This window comes from Salmo trutta, chromosome 13 (genome assembly GCF_901001165.1).
Source record: "Salmo trutta chromosome 13, fSalTru1.1, whole genome shotgun sequence".
Classification (NCBI taxonomy): domain Eukaryota; kingdom Metazoa; phylum Chordata; class Actinopteri; order Salmoniformes; family Salmonidae; genus Salmo; species Salmo trutta.
The window spans coordinates 68,162,577-68,177,217 of NC_042969.1; the positions used below are offsets into that span (position 1 = coordinate 68,162,577).

The window sequence follows — 14,641 nt, forward strand, 5'->3', positions numbered from 1 at the left end:
TAGCCCCTGCGCGCTGTTAACCTTGGTGTCCGATCAGCAAACGGAGTTGGCCATCCCATCCTCATCGCCAAGAATTGTCGTGGAAATTCTAACCAGAAAGGAAGAGAGAGGCTGTAGATTCTTCAAATAACAACTTTATTATTCTGGAGCGGTTCACAATTCACTCAATGGTGCAGAGTTAAGAGCCCAACTAGCAAGATTTGGGTCTCAGCTTCTATAACCTTTGTCTACGTGGCAGTTTAGCAAATGTGTAAGAGCCTGGTGGGAACATAGTAACAAAACTGGCGTTGTCACTTGTTTGTACGCTATCTAGCTGCTGCTGCTCAAGCCAGCATCTGTTCTCTTCATATCTCCACACAGCTGTGCCCTTGAAAGATACAAAAAGAACAGGATGGACCAAAAATTGGGGTCACTCTCAGACGGCCCTTTGTCTTTGGCCGTGTGACTAAGTTACACAAGAGTGGAAGAACACTAACTTCTTCTTACGTGACAGAAACAGACAGTGGGAATGTACAGGTTTAAGGCTTATACAGCGTATGTGCATAACAGAGTTTCTAATTTTCCCACCATACAACCCTTTCAGGTTGAGCTAGCTACAATCCGCAGCAGCAGTCAACTGAACCTGTATTAGAAGCTGTAAAATCAGTCTTTAATGTCTGTCTCTCTCACAGACCTAACTTACTGTATCACTGTTGGACTTTCCACAGCAAATCGACAGCCTGATTCACAGTAACCTGTCAGACATTGTGGTGGAGCTGTTGATGACCCTGTATGAAGGGGCTGCTACTGAGGAGGGGGGCAGAGGGGACCTGAGAAGGTTCATAGGGTAATGTTTACTACACATCACTCCTTACCACTCCACAACCACCCTTACTTGCATTCAGAACCTTTCATTGACTGTGATGTTAATATGTTCTCTGTAGGGAACTGGACCCAGCCCCAAACCCACCCTATTTCAGCTCCTATGTCATAAAAGCCACACTGGACTATCTCAGCTCGTGTCACAGTGCCAATCTCAAGTCCCTGGTGGCCATTTTATCCAAGACTCCGGTAAAATGCTCTCCTGCTCTCATCATTGTATTGCAATGGCTGTAAAATGTTATTACACAATGGAACAGAATAGGGCTTTACAAAGTTGAGTGGTTTCGTGAGCCCAATTTTTCAAAACGTTTTATCTGGAAAGGAATCCGGATTGTGTGATCCTCTTGTGGTGTTATTCTAGATCTCCATCCAGAGGATCCTACTGGCCGTGTGTCAGAAGGCAGCTGAGATGATCAATGCCTACGAAAGGCACCGCATCCTGCTGATGTACCACCTGTTTGTCAGCCTGCTGCTCAAGGAGGTCAAGGACGGCCTGGGGGGAGCCTGGGCCTTTGTCCTCCGAGACATCATTTACACACTCATCCACCACATCAACAGCAGGTTAGGGGTAAACACACACACACACACACACACACACAAAGTCTGCTGCTCACACACAGATCCAATGGAGTGACTCATCATTTTTGCTCTCTCTAGTAGTTAACTGTTTTTCTGCCTGTTCTTGTTTTCTGTCAGGCCGGCCCAGTTGGACGAGGTGTCCGGCCGTAGTTTCTCCCTGTGTTGTGACCTACTGACCTCTGTGTGTCGCACGGCCGTGCAATTCTGTGATGACGCTGTGGAGAGCCACCTACAGGTCATTGTTGGTACTCTCACTGCCCAGGTGACAAACCAACTTGCTATTTCACAGCAGGTAAGACATGGTTGTATTACATGGCCAGTAGACTCTTTGTATGACAAATAATAATTTGCTCTAAGTAGTATTACATTGTTCATTGTTCTGTTTTTCTTTCTCTCCCCCCTCTCTGTTGACCTCTCTCTCTCAGGTGCTCAGTCTGTTGAAGTTCCTGGTCGTAGAGAGTCAGGACAAGCTAAAGAGTGCCATCCAGAAGTTAGAACCTTTCCCAGACCGACCTGAGTTCAGAGAGCTGAGGGCCGTGCAGCACACACTGAAGTACAGCACAGGGAAATTCACTCTCAGACAGGTAAGGGCACCCCCTTCACACAGGGCACAGCACACACCCTCTAACCACTTATGTATGACCTCTACAGCTGATTCACACTTCTGTCACACTATTGCCACATCCCATGAGCCTCTCTGTGTCTCGTCCACAGGAGATAGCCCACTTCCTGTCTGTGGCTTCCTGTGACTCCCTGCCTCTGACTAGACTGGAGGGGCTGAAGGACCTGAGGAGACAGCTCCACAACAACAAGAGCCAGATCAGACCGCTGCTGAGAGAGTGCCTCGGTCAGAGAGGGGGAGGGCTACCGTAGTCTAGATATGTTACCAGACCCATGTATCTGTGTGTGGGGGTGAGTGTGTGGGGGTGAGTGTGTGTGTGTTAGTTTGCCCTTTTTGAATCCTATCTCTGTACCTCTTCATTCTAGTGGACCCTGCAGAGAGTGTGTTGGTGCTGCTGGTCCTTAACCTACTACAGCTCTGTAAGCTAGCAGCCAATCACCCTGGAGGAAGAGACATCTTAGGTACGTAAGGTTACCACAACCTCACTGTTGGCACTGCGTATGTTTCCTCTCTCAGCCCAAGAAAGCAACAATAATTGTTAGTGTGATAGGAAGTTGTTTCGGCCGGCTTGGCACCGTTGTGTGAAAAGGGTCTTAGTCTTTTCCTTGACCATGTGCCTATGTTTTTCTAGAGGCTGCAGGGAGCTGTCTGGGAGAGCTGGGGCCTGTGGATTTCTCCACCATCACACTGCTCCATGGGAAGGACCAGCTCAGTGCCAGAGCTGTATCACTCTTCCCTCAAGTGGAACCACAGTGGCTCTACATCATCCTGAACTGCATCAACAATGCCCTCACTCACCACTGGTACACCATACAGGGGTCTACGCTGAAATTCTTTCAAAGAGTACATTCATTCCAAAGTTGAAAAATGTAGGTTTAGAATTTTAGTATAGAAGTATATCAAAATATTATAGGTATAAATGATAAGAATTGCCACCAATTACAAAATACATTTACATTTTTTTAGGGGCACTTGTGCTCCCAAATTACAATTCCAGTTAGCACAGTAAAATATTTAGGAGCATATGCGACCAAAATGGTAGCAGTTTAGAGCCCTGCCATATACTGTATCTAATGGCCAATGACACTTTCCTCCTAATTCAACACTGAATTTAGCCCAGGGAAGTAGCCACTCTATTGTCATAAGGTTTTCATATAGTGAGTGTGTCTTGACATGCTGTCATGTTTTGTTGTGGTCCCATGTGTTTCTCTGTCAGTATTGAGGTGAGGCAAGCTGCTGTCCAGAGTCTGAAGGGCATCTTGGCCACTCAGGCTGGAGCTGACTTCTGGGAGATCCATAAAGACAACCGTGACCCCATGCTGGCTTACCTCAACCCTTTTAGATCTACCAAGAAGAAGGTTGGGCAGACTTTTCAAGACCTGAAATATCACATCCTCGTATGTGTGTCTGAATTTCGTAGTGTGTGAATTTGTTTGCATACATATATATATGTGTGTGTGTGTGTGTGTGTGTGTGTGTGTGTGTGTGTGTGTTAATTATCCATTCACTTGTGCAGGTGGTCGGGATGAGTGAGGAGGTGAGCTTGGTGGCTAGGGAGCGGCTGGAGAGCCAGGACCTGTGGGTGCCTGAGGCTGGCGGCCATAAGGTCTGGTTGAAGACGCTCTGCATGGTTCTGCTGGACAGTGGAGGGGTCAGGAGTGAGGCTCTGCTGCTTTCCCGGCCCATGTGTCTGGTGAGGACATGGCTGTTATAACTCTAGGGAAGCACTTGTGCTAATGCTAATTTCCTGTTCAGTCAGGCATCTCTCGCTATCGCTGTTGTACACACATATCCCTGTCTCTAACCCCTATCCTTTCCCATGTGCTCAGGTGAAAACAGACTTCTGCCAGAGGGTGCTGCCGCTCATCATCCATGACATCCTGCTGGGGGACTCTGACGGCTCCTGGAGGAAGCTCCTCTCCACACACATCCAGGACTTTTTCACCAGTCGTGCCCGGGCCTCCAGCCGCTCCACCACTCCTCTCCCCTCAGACTCTGGTGGGTTTTACTCTTCATCTCTCTCTAGCTCTTTCTCTCCCTCTCTCTCTAGCTTTCTTTCTCTCTCTCTATTTCTCTCGCTCGCTCGCTGTGTATGTTTGACTTTAGACATTTCTAGTAGCTTTTTCTCTTGAAGATGAGGTCTTCACAGTGTTTTTTATTATCTCAGCAGGAGAGTCGGACATCTCCAACCAGGGTCCGTTGGATAAGGCCTCTCTGCGCACCATGCTCTCTGTCATTAACTATCTGAGGCAGCAACAAAGACCTCTAGAATCTGATAGGTTTGTAGATGCATTTGCTCTTTTCTTCCTGACCTGTACGACTATAAAATCTACTGCACCCCTCTCTCTGTTAGGATGAAGTTTGATACTGTTGTATTAGTTCTAGTAACTTGTGTAATGCTGTTGTGTTGGTTCTAGTAACTTGTGTGGTACGGTGTTTGATGCTGTTGTGTTGGTTCTAGTAACTTGTGTGGTACGGTGTTTGATGCTGTTGTGTTGGTTCTAGTAACTTGTGTGGTACGGTGTTTGATGCTGTTGTGTTGGTTCTAGTAACTTGTGTGGTACGGCGTTTAATGCTGTTGTGTTGGTTCTAGTAACTTGTTTTGATGCTGTTGTGTTGGTTCTAGTAACTTGTGTGGTACGGTGTTTGATGCTGTTGTGTTGGTTCTAGTAACTTGTGTGGTACGGCGTTTAATGCTGTTGTGTTGGTTCTAGTAACTTGTTTTGATGCTGTTGTGTTGGTTCTAGTAACTTGTTTGATGCTGTTGTGTTGGTTCTAGTAACTTGTTTGATGCTGTTGTGTTGGTTCTAGTAACTTGTGTGGTATGGAATTTTAATGCTGTTGTGTTGGTTCTTGTAACTTGTGTGGTACGGCGTTTGATGCTGTTGTGTTGTTTCTAGTAACTTGTTTTGATGTTGTGTTGGTTCTAGTAACTTGTTTGATGCTGTTGTGTTGGTTCTAGTAACTTGTGTGGTACGGTGTTTGATGTTGTTGTGTTGGTTCTAGTAACTTGTGTGGTACGGTGTTTGATGTTGTTGTGTTGGTTCTAGTAACTTGTTTGATGCTGTTGTGTTGGTTCTAGTAACTTGTGTGGTGCGGTGTTTGTTGTTGTTGTGTTGGTTCTAGTAACTTGTTTGATGCTGTTGTGTTGGTTCTAGTAACTTGTGTGGTATGGAATTGTAATGCTGTTGTGTTGGTTCTAGTAACTTGTTTTGATGTTGTGTTGGTTCTAGTAACTTGTTTGATGCTGTTGTGTTGGTTCTAGTAACTTGTGTGGTACGGTGTTTGATGTTGTTGTGTTGGTTCTAGTAACTTGTGTGGTACGGTGTTTGATGTTGTTGTGTTGGTTCTAGTAACTTGTGTGGTACGGTGTTTGATGCTGTTGTGTTGGTTCTAGTAACTTGTGTGGTACGGTGTTTGATGCTGTTGTGTTGGTTCTAGTAACTTGTTTGATGCTGTTGTGTTGGTTCTAGTAACTTGTGTGGTACGGTGTTTGATGCTGTTGTGTTGGTTCTAGTAACTTGTGTGGTACGGCGTTTAATGCTGTTGTGTTGGTTCTGGTAACTTGTGTGGTACGGCGTTTAATGCTGTTGTGTTGGTTCTAGTAACTTGTGTGGTACGGCGTTTAATGCTGTTGTGTTGGTTCTAGTAACTTGTGTGGTACGGTGTTTAATGCTGTTGTGTTGGTTCTAGTTACTTGTGTGGTACGGTGTTTGATGTTGTTGTGTTGGTTCTAGTAACTTGTTTTGATGTTGTTGTGTTGGTTCTAGTAACTTGTTTTGATGTTGTTGTGTTGGTTCTAGTAACTTGTTTTGATGTTGTTGTGTTGGTTCTAGTAACTTGTTTTGATGTTGTTGTGTTGGTTCTAGTAACTTGTTTTGATGTTTTGGTTCTAGTAACTTGTTTTGATGTTTTGGTTCTAGTAACTTGTTTTGATGTTTTGGTTCTAGTAACTTGTTTTGATGTTTTGGTTCTAGTAACTTGTTTTGATGTTGTGTTGGTTCTAGTAACTTGTTTGATGCTGTTGTGTTGGTTCTAGTAACTTGTGTGGTACGGTGTTTGATGTTGTTGTGTTGGTTCTAGTAACTTGTGTGGTACGGTGTTTGATGCTGTTGTGTTGGTTCTAGTAACTTGTGTGGTACGGTGTTTGATGCTGTTGTGTAGGTTCTAGTAACTTGTGTGGTACGGTGTTTGATGCTGTTGTGTTGGTTCTAGTAACTTGTGTGGTACGGTGTTTGATGCTGTTGTGTTGGTTCTAGTAACTTGTGTGGTACGGTGTTTGATGCTGTTGTGTTGGTTCTAGTAACTTGTGTGGTACGGTGTGCCACTCTAACTTCTGGTTGGAGCTGAACTACCTGGAGGTGGCCAGGGCGGCCCAGTCCTGCTCAGCACACTTCACAGCCCTGCTCTACTCTGAGATCTACGTAGACAAGATCAAGACTAACATGGAGGAGAACCGCAGGTACACTACACATGAGGGGAAATACTGATGTCTCTCATGCCTTTTTTCATTCTGTGTTGTTCTCATCATTCTTTACCTCTGCTTACAGAAATCCGGTCAGAGCGTCGCGCAGAATCACATTTGATGAGAGCAGTCAGAACTTCACCATCTCCAGTCTGACAGAGGAGAGTGTGAAAGACACTGGTATCAGTCTACAGGTACAGTTGATTTTGCAATTAACCTTTAGTGTTGTTGTCCAATGCATAGCTCTGTACTGTCATTTCTTTACCATGTCTTAGGACCTACTGATTGAGGTGTATCGTAGTATTGGGGAGCCAGACAGTCTGTATGGGTGTGGAGGTGGGAAGATGACCAGCGCTCTCACCAGGTGAACTTTGTTATCCTACTTTTGTTCTATCTTGGATATTCAAAGTTTTGTTAGCTGAGAATTCTCTTTTTGTGTGTCTGTTTTGTAGGATTCGGACCTATGAGCATGAGGCGATGTGGGGAAAGGCTCTGACCTCCTACGACCTCCACTCCAATCTTCCTGATGGCACACGGCAAGTGGGCATTGTGGAGGTAAGCAGAAACTTGTTTGAACTCCAAATCTGTATCGTCTCTGTCTGTCTGTGTAAACCATTGTTGGTGACAGATGACAAAACCTAATGCTGCTTGTCCAATGGTCCCTCAGGGTCTGCAGAACATTGGTCTGAGCAGTATCCTGGCCACCTACCTGCAGGGTCTGGAGAGTGAGGGGGTGGAGTGGGGGGCGGAGCTAAGGGAGCTCAGGTTTCAGGCTGCCTGGAGGAACATGCAGTGGGACTGTGACCTATCAGAGAGGTGAGTGGAAAGGGCCTCGAGTTGTGACTTATCAGACAGGTGAGTGAGAGGGGCCTCAGGACTGTGACTTATCAGACAGGTGAGTGAGAGGGGCCTCAGGACTGTGACTTATCAGACAGGTGAGTGAGAGGGGCCTCAGGACTGTGGCCTATCAGAGAGGTGAGTGAGTAAGGGTTCCTCAGATGGTATTTTAGAAGGTGAAGAAAATATTGCTAAATGGATTGACATGTGCCCTTGGTGTCTTGCCTTCTTGCTTGTTTCAGGAATGAGAAATTGAACCCTGGCTTCAACGAGTCAGTGTTCTGCTCCCTGCAGGCTTTGAGAGACAAAGAATTTTCCACATTCGATCAAACTCTTAAATATGCCAGGTAAAACAAGGTTTCCCTCATGGAAATCAACAACTATCTCTCAGCCATCAAAATTTCACTACACAAACAACTATACTCATTGAAATGAATTGTGTGTGGCATCAGGGGCAATGAGGTGGAGGAACTGTGCAGAGGCAGTCTGGAGGCAGTGTCCTCTCTCTACCCTGCTCTACGGAACCTCCAGAGGATCAGTGAGCTAGAGAGCATCCGACAACTCTTCTCCAAGTATGATCTTCCTTCCCAACATATCAACATCGCTAATTTCAAATATCTATACAGTGTAGAAATAGTGTATTTTATATTTGATTTGAAACCCACTGTGCCTCATACCTCAACACAATGCACATCCACAAACCTAGAGATGTTGTTTTATTTGCACACAAGGGAAAAAAATACAAAACAATATGATGGTTTAAAAGGTAAACGAAAAGAACGAGGGAGACTGTTATGGAGGAGTGTAAATGCTTTTTTTTAGGCAGGATCATGTTGTATTGTTGTATGTTTTAATGATGTAATGTACTGATAGTTGCTGCCTTCTTGGCCAGGTTTCCCTTGAAAAAGAGACTCTGGGTCTCAATGGGCTTTTCCTGGTTAAATAAAGATTAAAAAAAACAAAAACAAAGGGACTTGTAGGCTCCTCCCTCTTTCAATTATTATTTATAAAAAAACATACAAAAAACACATGATCAGATTTTTTAGAGAGTGCAGGGTTTTGATACTTCAATCTCTTAGGTAATACAAGTCATGTAACTTATATTTCCCCTGGCCTGTGGCAGGCCCCTGACCGAGGTAGGCCTGGCCGAGGTGTGTTCCCATTGGCAGCAGCACTCCCAGCTGCTGGTGGACAGTGACTTTACGCTGGTGGAGCCCATCCTGGCCCTGCGCTCCGTGGCCCAGGAGACCCTAATCTCCCAGGAGAGAGACCCTGAAAAGAACAAGTACCTCAGCACTTTCCTCACCTCCCACCTCATGGAGCTCTGCCAACTGGCCCGCGCCGCAGGAAACACACAGGTAGACTGGAGCTCAGCACTCGCTGTGGGGGTGTTTCATACATGTACAGGGTTTATATAGTGTGTTCCACATGTATAGTGTGTCTACTCCACACGTAACGGGTTTGTTTTGGTCTGGATTCACACAGCACTCCTGACCCATTTACCCGTATGTTCTCTTAAATAGTGCAGCACAACATGCATTTGCATTGGTCTCTATGTGAGTGACTATATCAAATCAAAATCAAATTGTATTTGTCACATACACATGGTTAGCAGATGTTAATGCGAGTGTAGTGAAATGCTTGTGCTTCTAGTTCCGACAATGCCGTAATATCCAACGAGTAATCTAACCTAACAATTTCACAACAATTACCTTATACACACAAGTGTAAAGGAATTAATAAGAATATGTACAAAAAAAATATATGAATGAGTGATGGTATAGAACGGCATAGGCAAGATGCAGTGGATGGTATAGAGTACAGAATATACATATAAGATGAGTAATGTAGGATATGTAAACATATAAAAGTGGCATTGTTTAAAGTGGTTAGCGATACATTACATCAAGATGACAAGATGCAGTGGATGGTATAGAGTACAGTATATACATATGAGATGAGTAATGTAGGATATGTAAACATATAAAAGTGGCATTGTTTAAAGTGGTTAGCGATACATTACATCAAGATGACAAGATGCAGTAGATGGTATAGAGTACAGTATATACATATGAGTTGAGTAATGTAGGGTATGTAAACATATAAAAGTGGCATTGTTTAAAGTGGCTAGTGATACATTACATCAAGATGACAAGATGCAGTGGATGGTATAGAGTACAGTATATACATATGAGATGAGTAATGTAGGGTATGTAAACATTATATGAAATGGAATTGTTTAAAGTGGTTAGCGATACATTACATCAAGATGACAAGATGCAGTAGATGGTATAGAGTACAGTATATACATATGAGATGAGTAATGTAGGATATGTAAACATATAAAAGTGGCATTGTTTAAAGTGGTTAGCGATACATTACATCAAGATGACAAGATGCAGTAGATGGTATAGAGTACAGTATATACATATGAGATGAGTAATGTAGGATATGTAAACATATAAAAGTGGCATTGTTTAAAGTGGTTAGCGATACATTACATCAAGATGACAAGATGCAGTAGATGGTATAGAGTACAGTATATACATATGAGTTGAGTAATGTAGGGTATGTAAACATATAAAAGTGGCATTGTTTAAAGTGGCTAGTGATACATTTATTACATCAATTTTTCCATTATTAAAGTGGCTTGAGTTGAGTCAGTATGTTGGCAGCAGCCACTCAGTGTTAGTGATGGCTGTTTAACAGTGTGATGGCCTTGAGATAGAAGCTGTTTTTCAGTCTCTCGGTTCCAGCTTTGATGCACCAGTACTGACCTCGCCTTCTGGATGATAGCGGGGTGAACAGGCAGTGGCTCGGGTGGTTGATGTCCTTGATGATCTTTTTGGCCTTGCTGTGACATCGGGTGCTGTAGGTGTCCTGGAGGGCAGATAGTTTGCACCCGGTGATGCGTTGTGCAGACCTCACTACCCTCTGGAGAGCCTTGCGGTTGAGGGCGGTGCAGTTGCCGTACCAGGCGGTGATACAGCCCGACAGGATGCTCTCGATTGTGCATCTGTAAAAGTTTGTGAGTGTTTTAGATGACAAGCCAAATTTCTTCAGCCTCCTGAGGTTGAAGAGGCGCTGCTGTGCCTTCTTCACCATGCTGTCTGTGTGGGTGGACCATTTCAGTTTGTCCGTGATGTGTACGCCGATGAACTTAACTTTCTACCCTCTCCACTACTGTCCCGTCGATGTGAATAGGGGGGTGCTCCCTCTGCTGCTTCCTGAAGTCCACGATCATCTCCTTTGTTTTGTTGACGTTGAGTGAGAGGTTGTTTTCCTGACACCACACTCCGAGGGCCCTCACCTCCTCCCTGTAGGGTGTCTCGTCGTTGTTGGTAATAAAGCCTACCACTGTAGTGTTGTCTGCAAACTTGATAATTGAATTGGAGGCGTGCATGGCCACACAGTCATGGGTGAACAGGGAGTACAGGAGGGGGCTGAGAACGCACCCTTGTGGGGCCCCAGTTTTGAGGATCAGCGGGGTGGAGATGTTGTTACCTACCCTCACTCACTGTACTCTATACCTCTATGTGAGTGACTATATTGGTCTCTATGTGTGAGTGAATGTATAGTGCCCCCCCTCACCCCTGTGCCCGTCTTACCGCTGTGCCCTTTTCACCCCTGTGCCGTCCTCACCCCTCCCCAGCTGGCAGAGCGGGCGGTTTTCCAGATGAAGCAGCATGGCGGAGGAGGGGGGCGGGGCTCCACAGCGTCGTCATGGCAGCTGGAGGAGGCCCAGGTGTTTTGGGCGAAGGGAGAGCAGGGTCTTGCTCTGGGGCTACTGAGACAGATGATCCACACTCTGGAGGAGCAGGTCAGTGGGAGTCAGTCTACATGTTAACTACTCAGTCTTGGGGACAGGAGTTTTTGTTGACCAGGGAAAAACTCTCGGCCTATAACTAGAGCTTAATTTTGTTCCTCTGTCTTGGCCAGGTTTTGTTTAACCCTGCCCTGGTGCCGGTGTTCACGGAGTGCCTGAGGCTGTGTGGGAACTGGCTGGCAGAGACGTGCCTGGAGAGCCCTGGGGTCATCCTGGAGAAGTACCTGGAGAGGGTAAAACTAAGGCCCATATAGTATAATCCACTCCTTGGGCACAGTTGATCTATAGTGTGTGACTGTCTGGGTCTGTCTGTGACTGTCTGGGTCTTTCTGTGACTGTCTGGGTCTGTGTGTGTGTGTGTGTGTGTGTGTGTGTGTGTGTGTGTGTGTGTGTGTGTGTGTGTGTGTGTGTGTGTGTGTGACCGTCTGGGGGGGGTGTGTGTGTGTGTGTGTGTGACTGTCAGGGTCTGTGTGTGTGTGTGTGTGTGACTGTCTGGGTCTGTGTGTGTGTGTGTGTGTGTGTGTGTGTGTGTGTGACTGTCTGGGTCTGTCTGTGTGTGTGTGTGACTGTCTGGGTCTGTCTGTGTGTGTGTGTGTGTGTGACTGTCTGGGTCTGTCTGTGTGTGTGTGTGTGACTGTCTGGGTCTGTCTGTGTGTGTGACTGTCTGGGTCTGTCTGTGTGTGTGTGTGTGTGTGTCTGTGTGACTGTCTGGGTGTGTGTGACTGTCTGGGTCTGTCTGACTGTCTGGGTCTGTCTGTGTGTGTGACTGTGGGTCTGTCTGTGTGTGTGTGACTGTCTGGTGTGTGTGTGTGTGTGACTGTGGGTCTGTCTGTGTGTGTGACTGTCTGGGTGTGTGTGTGTGTGTGACTGTCTGGGTCTGTGTGTGTGTGTGTGACTGTCTGGGTCTGTGTGTGTGTGTGTGTGTGTGTGTGTGTGTGTGTGTGTGACTGTCTGGGTCTGTCTGTGTGTGTGTGACTGTCTGGGTCTGTCTGTCTGTGTGTGTGTGACTGTCTGGGTCTGTCTGTCTGTGTGTGTGTGACTGTCTGGGTCTGTCTGTCTGTGTGTGTGTGACTGTCTGGGTCTGTCTGTGTGACTGTCTGGGTCTGTCTGGGTCTGTCTGTGTGTGACTGTCTGGGTCTGTCTGTGTGTGTGTGTGTGTGTGTCTGTCTGTCTGTGTGACTGTCTGGGTGTGTGTGACTGTCTGGGTCTGTCTGACTGTCTGGGTCTGTCTGTGTGTGTGTGTGTGTGTGTGTGTGTGTGTGTGTGTGTGTGTGAGACTGTGGGTCTGTCTGTCTGTGTGTGTGTGTGTGTGTGTGTGTGTGTGTGTGTGTGTGTGTGTGTGTGTGAGACTGACTGTCTGGGTCTGTGTGTGTCTGTGTGTTTGACCTCCTGTAGGCAGTGGAGGTGATCGAGGGCCATGCGATAGGTTCAGACACCAAGCTGCAGAGCCAGAGGACACAGGCCTTCCTGTCCCTGGCCAGGTTCTCAGATGCCCAGTACCAGGGCATTCATAACTACATGAAGTCATCTGAGTTTGAGAACAAACAGGCTCTGCTGGTGAAGGCCAAGGAGGAGGTGGACTTGATGAGGGAGCGCAAGGTCGGCACCAACAGGTCAGACACAAACTCACAGCAGAGAATGAGAGCACTGTTAACCTTGTGTGGTTTTGAATCGGCTTGTTTTATGCAGGTTCTACACCGGCTGAGTGTAGGTGACATGCTGAAAGAGAGTTGGCCTCCTCCGGGCTGTGTGAAGATTTTATTTTCCACTGTCCTCTCTGCTCAATACCTAGTGTGTGTGATATTCCAACTCGCTGTCTCTCCCAGGTACACAGAGAAGGTGCGGAGGGAGTTGGAGCTGGATGAGAGGGCTCTGTCCAACCTGCAGGCTGACAGAAGGAGGTTCCTGTGTAAGGCTGTGGAGAACTACATCCATTGTCTGGAGCAGGGTGAGGAGCACGACACCTGGGTGTTCCGCCTGGCCTCACTGTGGCTGGAGAACGCTGACGTCAAGGCAGTCAACGACATGATGAAGGTGAGCTGGTGATATCACACTAACTAACATCACCAAACACTCACTACATTGATACAAGATTGATTGTTGCACTATTTGTTTAGTCTGGGCTCCATTCCAAACTGAAATCTCTCTGTTTGGATCCCAGGCTACCTGGCATTAGTGTGTCTTCCCATTCAGATGAGAGAAACTACAATTTGTTGACTATTTCTTGTGCTTCAGGGAGGTGTGAACAGGATCCCGTCCTATAAGTTTCTGCCTCTCATGTACCAGCTGGCTGCCCGCATGGGGACCAAAATGTCTGCTACAGTGGCAGAGGATGTGGGCTTCCATGGTGTTCTCAATGAGGTGAGACTTCAATATGTTTCAATAGGCAACAGAAGTCTGTTTGAACTATAGAGTTGTTCCTCAGCTTAGCATGTTTCCATCTATCCATCCATCCGTTCATCCATCCATCCATCCCAGCTGATCTTCCTGTCGTGTCTGGAGCACCCTCACCACACCCTCTTCATCATCCTGGCTCTGGTCAACGCTAACAAGGACGAGAGCCTCTCCCGCAGCCGCCTGTCCAAGAGCACCCCGCGCCATTCCTCCCAACTGGACCTGGTAGGCCCAACACCTCGCTAAACACTGCCAATAAAAGAAAGAGGGAACTGGGTCTCTTTACTGTGTGCATGACCTGTTACTGTCTTGTTGGAATTCTCTTAGGAACTGAGTTTGTTTTTAGTGTGTGTCGCGTGAGAATGAAGGAAAGATGTGATGTCTTGTAGGAGCGGTCAGAGGTGTCCCAGAGGATAATGAACAAGATCAGGAAGAAGAGAGCCCAGATGATCAGAGGCATAGAGGTCCTCTGTGATGCCTACATCACTCTGGCCTACATGGACGCCAGTCGACACAAGACAGAGAAAAGTGAGTGACAATGGCACACTCCTTACAGCACTGAACAAAGCATGTCACCCTACATCCCACTGCTGACTTGCCTCTGAAGCAGCGTTGATCCTGGTCGCTCCCTGGATGGGAGACCAGATGCTGCTGGAAGTGGTGTTGGAGGGCCAGTAGGAGGTACTCTTTCCTCTGGTCTAAAAAAAGATCCCAGGGCAGTGATTGGGAACATTGCCCTGTGTAGTTTGGATGAGACATTAAACGGGTGTCCTGACTCTATGGTCACTAAAAGATCCCATGGCACTTATGGAAAGAGTAGGGGTGTTAACCCCGGTGTCCTGGCCCTCATACCGTCATGGAGCTTGTAATCATTCCCTGCTTCCAATTGGCTCATTCATCCCCCCTCCTCTCCCCTGTAACTATTCCCCAGGTCGTTGCTGTAAATTTAGAATATTTTCTCAGTCAACTTACCTAAATAAAAAAACATAACCACCTTCATGAATGACTACTGAGTTTTTACAACATGCTAATGTGTTTGTGAAGTAACGGTACCTTG

General features: G+C 46.4%; 1 protein-coding gene across 7 annotated transcripts in view; it reads left to right on the top strand.

Moving 5' to 3' along the window:
• atm (ATM serine/threonine kinase) overlaps positions 1 to 14,641 on the top strand; it is a 45,721-nt gene that overhangs the window by 24,345 nt on the left and 6,735 nt on the right. For 3 of the 7 annotated variants that reach the window (XM_029773335.1, XM_029773337.1, XM_029773338.1), the window contains 27 exons: positions 708 to 826; positions 924 to 1,050; positions 1,223 to 1,422; positions 1,558 to 1,732; positions 1,866 to 2,024; positions 2,155 to 2,287; positions 2,428 to 2,523; positions 2,694 to 2,865; positions 3,279 to 3,420; positions 3,579 to 3,755; positions 3,892 to 4,060; positions 4,230 to 4,341; positions 6,366 to 6,524; positions 6,613 to 6,721; positions 6,803 to 6,891; positions 6,980 to 7,082; positions 7,195 to 7,343; positions 7,607 to 7,711; positions 7,817 to 7,936; positions 8,488 to 8,722; positions 11,017 to 11,184; positions 11,304 to 11,423; positions 12,586 to 12,803; positions 13,017 to 13,224; positions 13,426 to 13,551; positions 13,669 to 13,809; positions 13,974 to 14,112. In XM_029773335.1, the coding sequence (XP_029629195.1) occupies positions 708 to 826; positions 924 to 1,050; positions 1,223 to 1,422; positions 1,558 to 1,732; positions 1,866 to 2,024; positions 2,155 to 2,287; positions 2,428 to 2,523; positions 2,694 to 2,865; positions 3,279 to 3,420; positions 3,579 to 3,755; positions 3,892 to 4,060; positions 4,230 to 4,341; positions 6,366 to 6,524; positions 6,613 to 6,721; positions 6,803 to 6,891; positions 6,980 to 7,082; positions 7,195 to 7,343; positions 7,607 to 7,711; positions 7,817 to 7,936; positions 8,488 to 8,722; positions 11,017 to 11,184; positions 11,304 to 11,423; positions 12,586 to 12,803; positions 13,017 to 13,224; positions 13,426 to 13,551; positions 13,669 to 13,809; positions 13,974 to 14,112 (3,970 nt within the window). Of the gene's footprint in view, positions 1 to 707; positions 827 to 923; positions 1,051 to 1,222; positions 1,423 to 1,557; positions 1,733 to 1,865; positions 2,025 to 2,154; positions 2,288 to 2,427; positions 2,524 to 2,693; positions 2,932 to 3,278; positions 3,421 to 3,578; positions 3,756 to 3,891; positions 4,061 to 4,229; positions 4,342 to 4,479; positions 5,736 to 6,365; positions 6,525 to 6,612; positions 6,722 to 6,770; positions 6,892 to 6,979; positions 7,083 to 7,194; positions 7,344 to 7,606; positions 7,712 to 7,816; positions 7,937 to 8,487; positions 8,723 to 11,016; positions 11,185 to 11,303; positions 11,424 to 12,585; positions 12,804 to 13,016; positions 13,225 to 13,425; positions 13,552 to 13,668; positions 13,810 to 13,973; positions 14,113 to 14,641 lie in introns of those variants that run through there. The other 4 variants (XM_029773336.1, XR_003880795.1, XM_029773339.1 and 1 more) reach the window with 4 other exon arrangements.